General features: G+C 48.9%; 2 protein-coding genes across 2 annotated transcripts; one reads left to right on the top strand and one right to left on the bottom strand.

Moving 5' to 3' along the window:
• Positions 1-616: 616 nt before the first annotated feature.
• VFPPC_18349 (ankyrin repeat domain-containing protein) lies at positions 617-4,603 on the top strand (the record flags this gene model as incomplete). The annotated part of the gene is made up of 2 exons (XM_022429973.1): positions 617-1,754; positions 1,812-4,603. 2 exons carry the CDS (start codon positions 617-619, stop codon positions 4,601-4,603), a joined length of 3,930 nt encoding a protein of 1,309 aa, XP_022285824.1.
• Positions 4,604-9,528: 4,925 nt separating this feature from the next.
• VFPPC_17114 (hypothetical protein) lies at positions 9,529-9,954 on the bottom strand (the record flags this gene model as incomplete). The annotated part of the gene is made up of 1 exon (XM_018294863.1): positions 9,529-9,954. The coding sequence occupies one exon, from the start codon at positions 9,952-9,954 to the stop codon at positions 9,529-9,531; it is 426 nt and encodes a 141-aa protein (XP_018135989.1).
• Positions 9,955-10,678: the final 724 nt, after the last annotated feature.

Below are 10,678 nucleotides of genomic sequence, written 5' to 3'. Positions count from 1 at the left end.
AACCTCAAGATCACCAAATCAGGTCCTTTACTCAAAAAAAAAGGAGGTGGGCTGTTTTAAGTTCTATAACATTAAAATGCTCCGCTGTCCACTAACTTTGCTCACGTTCAGGTCAAGTTCTTACAGGTATAATGTAGCAATAAACCATGAGCTGCCGGTCTACACATATACATGAAGAATTAATGCCAGGCTTGTTAGTTGGCCCCGTCTTTTCTTAACTACCGCTTCTCGTAAAGGACTCAATGGACCAATCAAGTTCGGCAAGCCATTCAGAATCTGCCTTAAGACCAAAAAAGAAACGATTCAGATTCTCACGATTGTTATTCGCTGCCCAAAATGGCTCACCTGTCGCGGCCACTCCCACCAGGTAGTGCGCAGTTGTTCCTCCAGTCTCAGCCGACTAGGCGATACGACTTGCTCTTTTGACGGAGCAGTGCGACTTTCGGATATCTTTGCGGCTCGCGAGCAAGCAGAGTCGGGTACGCTTGCTGCAGTCCAGCGCCACAGTCGCCACATAATTGAGAACTGACGACGGCGCGGTGCGGCTCGGTTCGCACTCAAACGCTTGGCATCGTGATGTCTTTATGCGCACTCTCGCGGATTCTGGCCGATGAAGATGACAACAGCCCAGGAACTGCAGACACGACTTCGGGAGACGGAGTCCGTGGACGGGAACATTTCAGACGCAGTGTCGAGTCAAGAGCGAAGGAGGAAAAGACCACGTCATGATGATACTCGGCCGCTAGCTGTCAACGCTACGAAGCGAAAGTTGGAACGTACGGACTACACTGTGGGCTGGATCTGCGCCATAGGCACGGAGCATGTTGCCGCGCAGGCATTTCTCGACGAAGAGCACGAAGACCCAGAAGATGTACCCGGCAATGACGATAACGATTATTCCTTGGGCAGAGTTGGGAAACATAACGTTGTCATTGTTGTCCTACCAGTCGGAGAGTACGGTATAGCCGCTGCAGCAAGCGTCGCCAAAGATCTCTCACACAGCTTCCCTAACATCAGGACCGGTCTGATGGTCGGCGTTGGTGGCGGTGCGCCAAGCCGAAAGCATGACATACGTCTCGGCGACATTGTGGTCAGCGCTCCTGGTGATGGAAATGGTGGTGTGTTCCAGTACGACTTTGGCAAGACGATACATGGTGGAACCTTCCACACAACGGGCTTTCTCAACCAGCCGCCAGCTTTTCTACGGACTGCGGTGAACGGACTCAAGACGCAGTATGAGAGGAAAGGCCATCAGCTTGAACAGGCAATCAGCATTGTTCTTGAGAGAAGCCCAAGACTGCAGCAGAGGTATGAACGGCCGCCCTCTAGTACTGACAGGCTCTATCAAGCTGAAGTCGTGCATCCTCCAAACAATGAAACAAGCTGCGCGACGTGCTGCGGTATTGATCCATTAAAGCTAGTATTGCGACGTGAACGGACTAAACACGACGACAACCCAACTGTTCATTACGGCTTAATTGCCTCGGCGAACCAGGTGATGAAGGACGCCTTAATCCGGGATATCCTCATAGCAGAGAGGGATGTTCTGTGTTTTGAAATGGAATCAGCTGGGTTGATGAACCAATTTCCTTGTCTCGTAATTCGTGGCATATGCGACTACTCAGATTCACACAAAAACAAGGAGTGGCAGGGGTATGCAGCAATGGCGGCGGCTGCCTATGCGAAGGATCTTTTATGCAGAATCCCGCCAAACAGCATTAAAGCCGAGAAGAGAATTGGCGATATTCTGAGAGGTTAGTCTCCGGGAGTCTAGGAATATTATCATATATTAATACATGCAACTACAACAGGCCTCCAAGAACTTGAAGAAGCGCACCTGGGCATCTCGCAGAAGCAGCTTGAGATCCAGGAAGCCGCAGTCAAGCAGAAACAGTCCGCTGAGCGGGAACAATGTCTTCAATTGTTCCGTCTGACGGACACCAACGAGGACACCACGTACGAGTGGTACAAGGATCGCGTGGAAGACCGAGTGGAAGGTACCTGCCAGTGGTTCCTCCAGCATCACAATTTCCAGGAGTGGCTAAAGCAGGATTCTGGTCCACTCCTAGTCTCCGCGGATCCTGGCTGTGGAAAGTCGGTATTGGCTAAATACTTGGTCGATCAAAGCCTACCGCGATCGTCAACCATCTGTTACTTCTTCTTCAAAGAACAAGACCAGAACAAGGTCCGCCAGGCACTCTGCGCCCTGCTTCACCAGCTCTTCTCTCAAAAGCCGTCCCTGATTGACCATGCCGTGCCACAATTCCGCAAGGACGGGCAAGGGCTGATCAACTCTACTCAATCTCTCTGGACTATCCTTGGAAATGCCGTAAAAGATCCCCAAACTGGGCCAGTAATCTTGGTCCTAGATGCCCTGGACGAATGTGCCGCGCCAGATTTTGAGAATCTGATGCGCAATGTGAAGAGCCAATTTAGCAGCGACCAGAGCCATGGCAAGCTGAAGTATCTTCTAACAAGTCGGCCATATGAGAAGATATTGTCACAATTCCGCGACCGCGACCTGTTGTGGGATTTTCCAAATATTCGTATACCAGGAGAAGAGGAGTCGGAAGCCATCAGCAAAGAGGTCAATCACGTCATCACACACCGGGTCAATCAGCTGTCTGACAAGAAGCGCCTCTCAGATGATATCAGGAGCCATCTGAGGAAAAGACTACAGGAGACTACCCACCGCACTTATCTTTGGGTATACCTTATGTTCAACTACTTGGAGAATGAAAACTTTAAAAAGACTCGGAAGGGTGTCGAGTTCATCATTTCAACACTTCCGAGCAGTATCAATGAGGCTTATGAACAAATTCTTAACAAGTCCGAGGCTAAGGATCGCCCGATGGTCCGGAAAGCCTTAAGTATTATCTTGGCAGCGAGTCGGCCGCTAACACTGTCGGAAATGAACATTGCCGTGAATATAGACGACAAAGCGCGATCTATTTACGACGTCGACTTAGAGGACGAAGAGGACTTCAAGTCACGTCTCAGAGCTTGGTGTGGGCTGTTCGTCTCAATCTACCACGGCAGGATTTACTTCCTTCATCAAACTGCTCGTGAGTTTCTCCTCGCAGATTTGGCATCACCTACAACTATACCACTGGAGCCATGCTGGCATCGCTCAATTGCCACCCGTCACGCACACACCATTCTTACAGGGGCCTGCGTGTACTATCTGAACTTCCTTAACTGTGATTTTAGCCTTCCGATAGATCTGAATGAGGAAACCTGCAACTCCGTCAAAGGACATGCCTTCTTAGATTATTCGGCCAAAGCTTGGGGGTCTCATTTTCGCGAAGCTGGCATTACTGAGGACGATCCCATTATGCCTTCCGCTTTGAAAATTTTCGACCCGGATTCGAAGAGCTACTCGGTATGGTTTAAAATCTACTGGAAAACCACATATAGGAGAGCTACTGGGAACTTTACGGGTCTTATGTTAGCGTCGTACTATGGCCATCTCGCCGTGGTCAAGCTGCTGCTCGAGGCTGGCGCCGACGTCGAGGCCGAGGATAAGTTGGGTCGAACGTCGCTGTCATGGGCAGCCGAGAACGGGCACGAGGCTGTCGTTAGGCAGCTGCTCGAGAAGGACGCCGACGTCGAGGCCGAGGATAAGTTGGGTCGAACGTCGCTGTCATGGGCAGCCGAGAACGGGCACGAGGCTGTCGTTAGGCAGCTGCTCGAGAAGGACGCCGACGTCGAAGCCAAGGACAATTATGATCGGACGCCACTTTCATGGGCCGCCGAGAATGGAAACGAGGCCATTGTGAGGCTACTGCTCGAGGAACTCGCCGATATCGAGGCCAAGGACAACTACGGTCAGACGCCGCTGTCATGGGCCGCCGAGAATGGAAACGAGGCCATCGTGAGGCTACTGCTCGAGGAACTCGCCGATATCGAGGCCAAGGACAACTACGGTCAGACGCCCTTGTCGTGGGCCGCCAAGAAGGGGCACGAGGCCATCGTCAAACTGTTTCTCGAGAAGGACGTCGACATCGAGGCCAGGGACAACTACGGTCAGACGCCCCTGTCGTGGGCCGCCAAGAACGGGCACGAGGCTGCGGTCGGGCTGCTGCTGCAGAAGGACGCCGACATTGAGGCTAAGGACAATTACTACGGTCAGACGCCCCTGTCGTGGGCCGCCAAGAACGGGCACGAGGCTGTGGTCGGGCTGCTGCTGCAGAAGGACGCCGACATCGAGGCCAAGGACAATTACTATGGTCGGACGCCCCTGTCGTGGGCTGCCTTGAACGGGCACGAGACAGTGGTGAGGCTCCTCCTCCAGAAGGGCGCCGACGTCGAGGTTAAAAGTAACTCCGGTCAGACGCCGCTGTCATGGGCTGCCGAGAACGGAAACGAGGCCGTCGTTAGGCTGCTGCTCGAGAAGGGCGCCAATATCGAGGTCAAGGACAACTCTAGTCGGGTGTCACTATCATGGGCCGCCAAGAAGGGTCACGAGGCCGTCGTGAGGCTCCTGCTCGAGAAGGGTGCCGACGTCGAGGCCAAAGACGACTATGGTCAGACGCCGCTGTCATTGGCCGTCGAGAACTGGGACGATACCATCGTGAGGCTGCTTCAACTGAGATCTCGATAACGACGAGACCATACTGCGGCCTATCCTCAGACAGGGCTCCCAATAGTCCGGACTGTTTGGACTAATAGTCCAAAGTTTGTTTGACAACCCTGTTTTCTCTATTATGAAACTGATGAAGCTGAATGTCAGCCAGTCATATGCTGTTGTTTGTTGCTTTTAATAGATTCATCACGGTGTTGTCCAGGGCAACGATGCAAAACGTGGACTAATAGTCCAAACAGTCTGGACTATTGGGAGCCCTGTCCTCAGAAAATGGTACCTGCATAGCCCCTCACGATCAAGCCGTGTCTCCAATACCTTGGTCTTAGCTAACCAGAGAAGCTTTTCCTACCGTGGATTGTTAAGTAAAGCTCTCTTACTAGTGTTATGTCAGGCTATTTTGGCTTGGACCCGGCACCCATGGCACAGTCAGAGCAGCATATTGGATTTTTAATAACTTTGTCAGAGGTGAGTCGAAGGGGCCCAGGCTCAATTAAGGCACACTTTGACTTCAAGTATACAAAGTGCGGCGACTGAAGTAGATCATCAAAGTTGCTTTTAGAACTTCACCTTAAGTCGCTTGGGGGTCAAGGTGGACGATATGGCAACGCTCTTCTAGCTGCTTCTCAAAGAGGACATGTCGACACCGTGAAGATATTATTAGACAATAAGAGCAGATATCAATGGTCAGTGCGGAGAGTATGGCAACGCCTTCAGGCTGCGTCTCAAGAAGGACATGTCGAGATCGTGCACGAACTGCTAAACAAGCGCGGATGACACTGCTCGGTGTGGAGAATGCGGCAACACTATTCCAGCTACCTCGGTGGAAGACCAGATAAACGGATGATGCCCAACGAGGATAACGCAGATCATGGTTAAGTCACACGTAAAAAAAATATAAAATGAAAAAAATAAACAGAGGTTGGGGCTTGCATCATGTGAAAGAGCACAATGAGTGTCAGCTTAAATGCAATCCTGAGTCTTTTGCTGTTCGCAAGGCCCCAGCACCATTCGAAGCGTTGCCACTGCAAGTTACCACCATGTTGAAACTGGACTTCTATGGAGCTACTAAGCGCATGACCAACTCTCACTAAGAAAGCTAAGAAGCCGATCCTTGGCGACTTGAGCCGAATTGTCACAGAGCTGCGTATGATGCTCAACGAGCGAGTTTTGACAGCAAAGCGAACTCATAGCTCTAACAACGATAAAGAACTTGTATTTCTTATTATCCGTTTCTTCATTTGGATCGTTAAGACTTATTGGGGAGCGTCAGGACGCATTCGTCTTAGGCAACTGCAATCATAGAGTGGCCAGTGTAGCCACAGCCAAGTTCAGGTTCTCACTGCACAAATAGAAGCCGACCATGTTCTTTAATCTTTCCACCCATTTTCGTTTGGCGAACGTCCAGGATCGCTTTTCTAGTGGCTTGTATTGATACCTGTCGTCACATGGTTTCTTCGGGTCAACTGGGCGAAAGGTCAAGGGTTCTAGCATCATAAATGGGGTCATCTGAGGTGCGAACTGAGTATGTGCGCCACGATGATTTTGTAACGATGGAGCATACTCAATCGTAGAGAGGACATCATGAAGTACTTTCAAGTCTGAATGGCCCCCAACATCACAAGCGTCATGACGTCTAGTAGGGTAGACCACTTGCAGATCCGGCAGTCAACAGAATTGCCCTGCAATTGCCTAGTAGTCGGGTGGCGTACTGCTATATGCTGTAGCATGTGTAGTCAAGTGCCAAGAGGAGTAATTGCAACCTTGGAGCCACTTGGTGGGGAAGTTCGGCCAATCACTTTACCGCACCCTTATTATTAACTAAGAATAGCAACTAGACGCAAAGCTTAAAGAATAACGATAACACTATTCCTCGAACAGATAAGGTAAAGGGATCTATCAGCCACTCACGTTAAGGCGCTTTTAAGCGTGGAGACGAGAAGAAAGTACACAGAGCGTTTGTTTGATCATGTTGAGTAGTCTTATTAGGTGGAGAAGTCTGGCCAACCAGGTTACCACGTACTTTACGATAGCAACAAAGGGTTAATTAACTACAGTTAAGCTTTTGCAAACAATACCACACGGTTTCTTAAGCGGACAAGGTAGTAGGATCTGTTAGCCACTTACTTCTAGACGCTTTAAGCGTGGCAATAAGTAGCGGACGAGAAAGGAATGCATAAGGCTATTTGTTTGATAACAATAAGTGTGTTTAATTTCTTGGCTCTAATAAGACTTCGTCGCAATTTTAATTGACAACAACCATAAGGGAAAATTCTCCTTTTGGGCTGGGGCCTCGCGAGCCGCCGGTCGAGAGAAGTAGATATGCAGCTGCTGTTCCCCAACACCGCTTCATCAATGTCACTCAAACAAGCACTCGAAACTTGATACCAGAAATTATCGCACTGAAAATATGGCTAACCGACACTTCAATAATGCGCCTGCTTCCTCTTCGCCCTCTGTGAACAGCAGTGCCTTAGCCGAAGAGCCTGTAGCTGCCGTTAAGCTACAGAACCTCCCCGCTGCTTATATCCATGACAGAGGTCATGGACATTATGGACGTGGGCAAGATCTAGGTGAGGGTTGGAATTAGAATTGGCGTGAGGGTGGAAGGGCTTATAGCTCAGTTAGTTAATATGAATATGACACCAGCGGCGACAATAACAACGATAATGACTTTGTGCTTGTGCTAATGCCGCCTGATTCTAATGCGCTAGTGCAGGTTCTACTCCCCAGTAGCAACTGGCCTATGAGGAAGGGGCATTTTATTTGCGCTGAGGTTGGTGTAATTTTGGTTATCGCGCTCGTTGGTTTTAGGGTGTATAAGGGCAAGATAATAACTGGCGCTAGTAGGCCTTAATATCTGGTACATATACACGCAGGCCTTTACATGTAGCCGTTATCCTTGATGTTCTGTAAGCTTCTTAGGTGCTAAGTAGGCCTTTGGCTTCTACAGTTTGCATATTACTTTCCAGTTAAATCCCATTCACTTAAGCACTATTAGTTCTCTTAAAAGGCTTAAAAGTGCATAAGTTAGTACGTAGTTATTGCACGTTATGTGAATTAAATTGTAATATGTAGTTAGGTATTTTAACTTCACGTTTACGCAGCAAGTTTATTTGGTGTTTGCTATATACTATGGCTAGTTCTCTACAAACATCCAGAAGTTCTGTCTATAATAGTTTGTCCCAATCTAGACGCAGAAGACCGGCATCTATAAGCTTTCTGTACTTTATTAGGAGGCTTATGTATGCATGCGTGTCTATCATGCTAATCGGCAAATAAACGTAACGTTAATTTAGAACTACGTTTTAGGCTTAATTCTAGGCAACTATCGGGAAGGCTAAGAATCCTTATATATCTTATTTTGGACACAAACCAGCCCGTATCTCGCTGTTACAGTGTTACTGGGTGAAATTAGCTATCTTTGTCTAACTGCAGCTTCATTCTCGCCCATAGCGCCTAGTTTATGATTTTGGAATGGGAAGGGTTGATACTCATTCGATAATTGCTGCAACGCTGTAATGTTAAGGCGAAGGGTTACTCGGCCGTTATTTCTGTTAGGATAATACCTGGCAATGTGAACTATTGTACGAAATGTATTATTAAAAAAGTTTAATCCCGCCGAAGTCTGTAGTACTAAAATCACATGAGAAATTATATACCAAACTAGAACCATTTATCTCGTTTATACAAAATGGAAAAAGGCTTAGCATTAATAGTATCCTAGGGTGTTAAAGTATTGCGTTCGGCAAAACCGATTATGGCTTGCTTATGCCACCATGATTTAGGCTAGTCAATATGGAACTTAGGCTTGTAACTCATTCACAATCGGGAATATTATTCCTGGCTTTACTAGCAAAACTTTTAAGTCTATACTCTAGTTCCTAGGTGTGACGGGCCGAAGGGGGTCCCGTGGAAGCGATCTGAGCCTTCACTAAAGCTCCGTCACAACGTAGTCCCCCCGAACCACGACATTGCCTTCAAAATGATCGCTACTTTCCTTTAGCTTAGCTGTAAAGTACATTCGGCCCTCTCAACCTTTAGGTTGCCTGTGAGCATAGTTTTGTATCCTGGGGTGTATCCAGACTGGGATGCAAGCCTAGTCGCTTGATGTTTACCGGTGTTAGTGCCCTTCTAGCTACATACTATTCCCACGGTTTGATGCTAACGAAAGTAAACAAGGTATAAGATGCCCCAGGCTACCTATAGCTTTAGAGGAGGCAACATATCTCTTACTAGATACTTCTTCAGCTTCCCAATACACGAATTCGGGGTAGACCCCCAATATCATTAAGATAAACCAAGCTTATATCCCGCCACGAGTACGCTGGACTGCCTTCAACCGATGGAGCGAAGCAGCAAGCATACTCCAATGACTCCTAAGGCTTTATCTTGCTCCGCTGCAAAACAGACTCGAAAGTGGTTCGCAAGTATGGCCAGCCCTGAGAGCAACATAAATACGGTGGTATCAAAGGTCTTAAATGTCAGCCCGGGTGGCTTTTTAAATAACTCGAGCCTATTTACCTTATTATCCAACCGCTCTCCTAGATCTAGTCCTGAGGATGTTGAAAAAGCACGCTGGGAATATCTATTGTACCCTGACGGCCACATATCTTAACGCTGACTAAGAATTATCTGGCCTACTATGGGGCAGCTTAAACATATGTCCTGTCGCCTGTAGAGGTTATGTACGCGACACACAGCAAAGCGGTAGCCTTAACACACATGTCAGTGAGCTTTATTAAGTACTATGTCCTAACGGAACGAGCATAGCCCCTAGTTTTGCACCAGACATGTTCCTTAAGGCCTCCTGGGATTTTAATCTTTGGACTCTGAATAAAGTGGCCGCCCCGGCATCACCCTCCTCAGCGAAAGTAGTTGAAGCTCTAAAGTGGAGTCCCCCACTCGGATCTGCGTCACCTAGCAACGGCACAGATTACATCGCCTTACCCCCAGACTGTGAGTACACCTTGCACAGCAACAATATTGCGATAGGTCGTGAGACTATGGTCGGTGCCCAAATTGGTATCTGTGGCGCGCTCGATGCCGACGAGCGCCAGCGTGATGAGTCGGAACTCGGTACTACGCATGAGGTAGCGGTATAGGTTGCCGCTCTCCATCGCGGCTAGCCGTTGTAATGACCGATCCGCCGAGTGGAGCGTCTTTAGCAAGAACCCGGCGGTCGCGCATTTGGCTAATGCGATAGCAACAAAGGAGGCAATGCCCACGTAGGTGATAATGTGTTGGGTTAGGGCCTGGGATATGTGCCCGAGGATAAAGAGCGGCTCGACAATGTTCAGTTTCCTATCTACGGCCGCTGAAGCGGTGTTGTCCATTCCCGCTCGAGGTGTGATGTAGGTTCGGTGGGTCATGGGTTAAGTAGAGGGCAGTTGTGGGCTTGGTGTCAGCTTTTGGTCAAGCCGTCGAAAGTGGCAAAGTGAAATATATTACCGTGAATATATATCACATTTTTTTCAGACAAATGTAATATCACAATAGCTAAAGTGATAAAGCTCTTAAATGTTACCGTACCAGCCGTCTTCCTTCTTGATCCTGGAAAGCGAATTTAAGAGCCACTGGCCTGAGTCATGGGCCGCAAGGCAAGCTAGGCAGGGGCGGGCTTAGGCAACGGCGAGGCGTTTAAATCCACTGCACTGGGGGGAATCTAGTTTGACCAAACCGAGATAGATACTAAGGAGCAGACGCTTTCGAGGGGCGTAAGGACGCTGCTGCTCGGGTACGACGACGTCCGGTTTTACCTGGGTAGCAGTGCCAATTCAGTCTCGGGGCATGATTCAGCTGTTAAGCAGCGGGACGGGGAGCTTCTGTTGTAAGGGAAACGGCTCTGTAGAGTTGGTCAGAATTTGGCCCTGGTACGCCTCATGACTAGGCCTGTCGACCATGACAGCGATGGTTCGGAACTTCCCGCAACCCCTTGGACCAAGGGTGGTACGATGCACTTGCTTTAAGCAGCCGGCTGCAGATCTCCAGTCCTCGCGGTAGCCTTCTAACACATTACTGGAGCGGCTCCAGCTCCGGACCACGCAAAAGTTCATTGGCAGGTTCTAACGTGCCCATAGACATGCGTAAGCTGCG

The sequence above is a fragment of the Pochonia chlamydosporia genome, chromosome 2 (genome assembly GCF_001653235.2).
Source record: "Pochonia chlamydosporia 170 chromosome 2, whole genome shotgun sequence".
Classification (NCBI taxonomy): Eukaryota; Fungi; Ascomycota; class Sordariomycetes; order Hypocreales; family Clavicipitaceae; genus Pochonia; species Pochonia chlamydosporia.
This window is presented reverse-complemented; position numbering and strand designations above follow the sequence as displayed.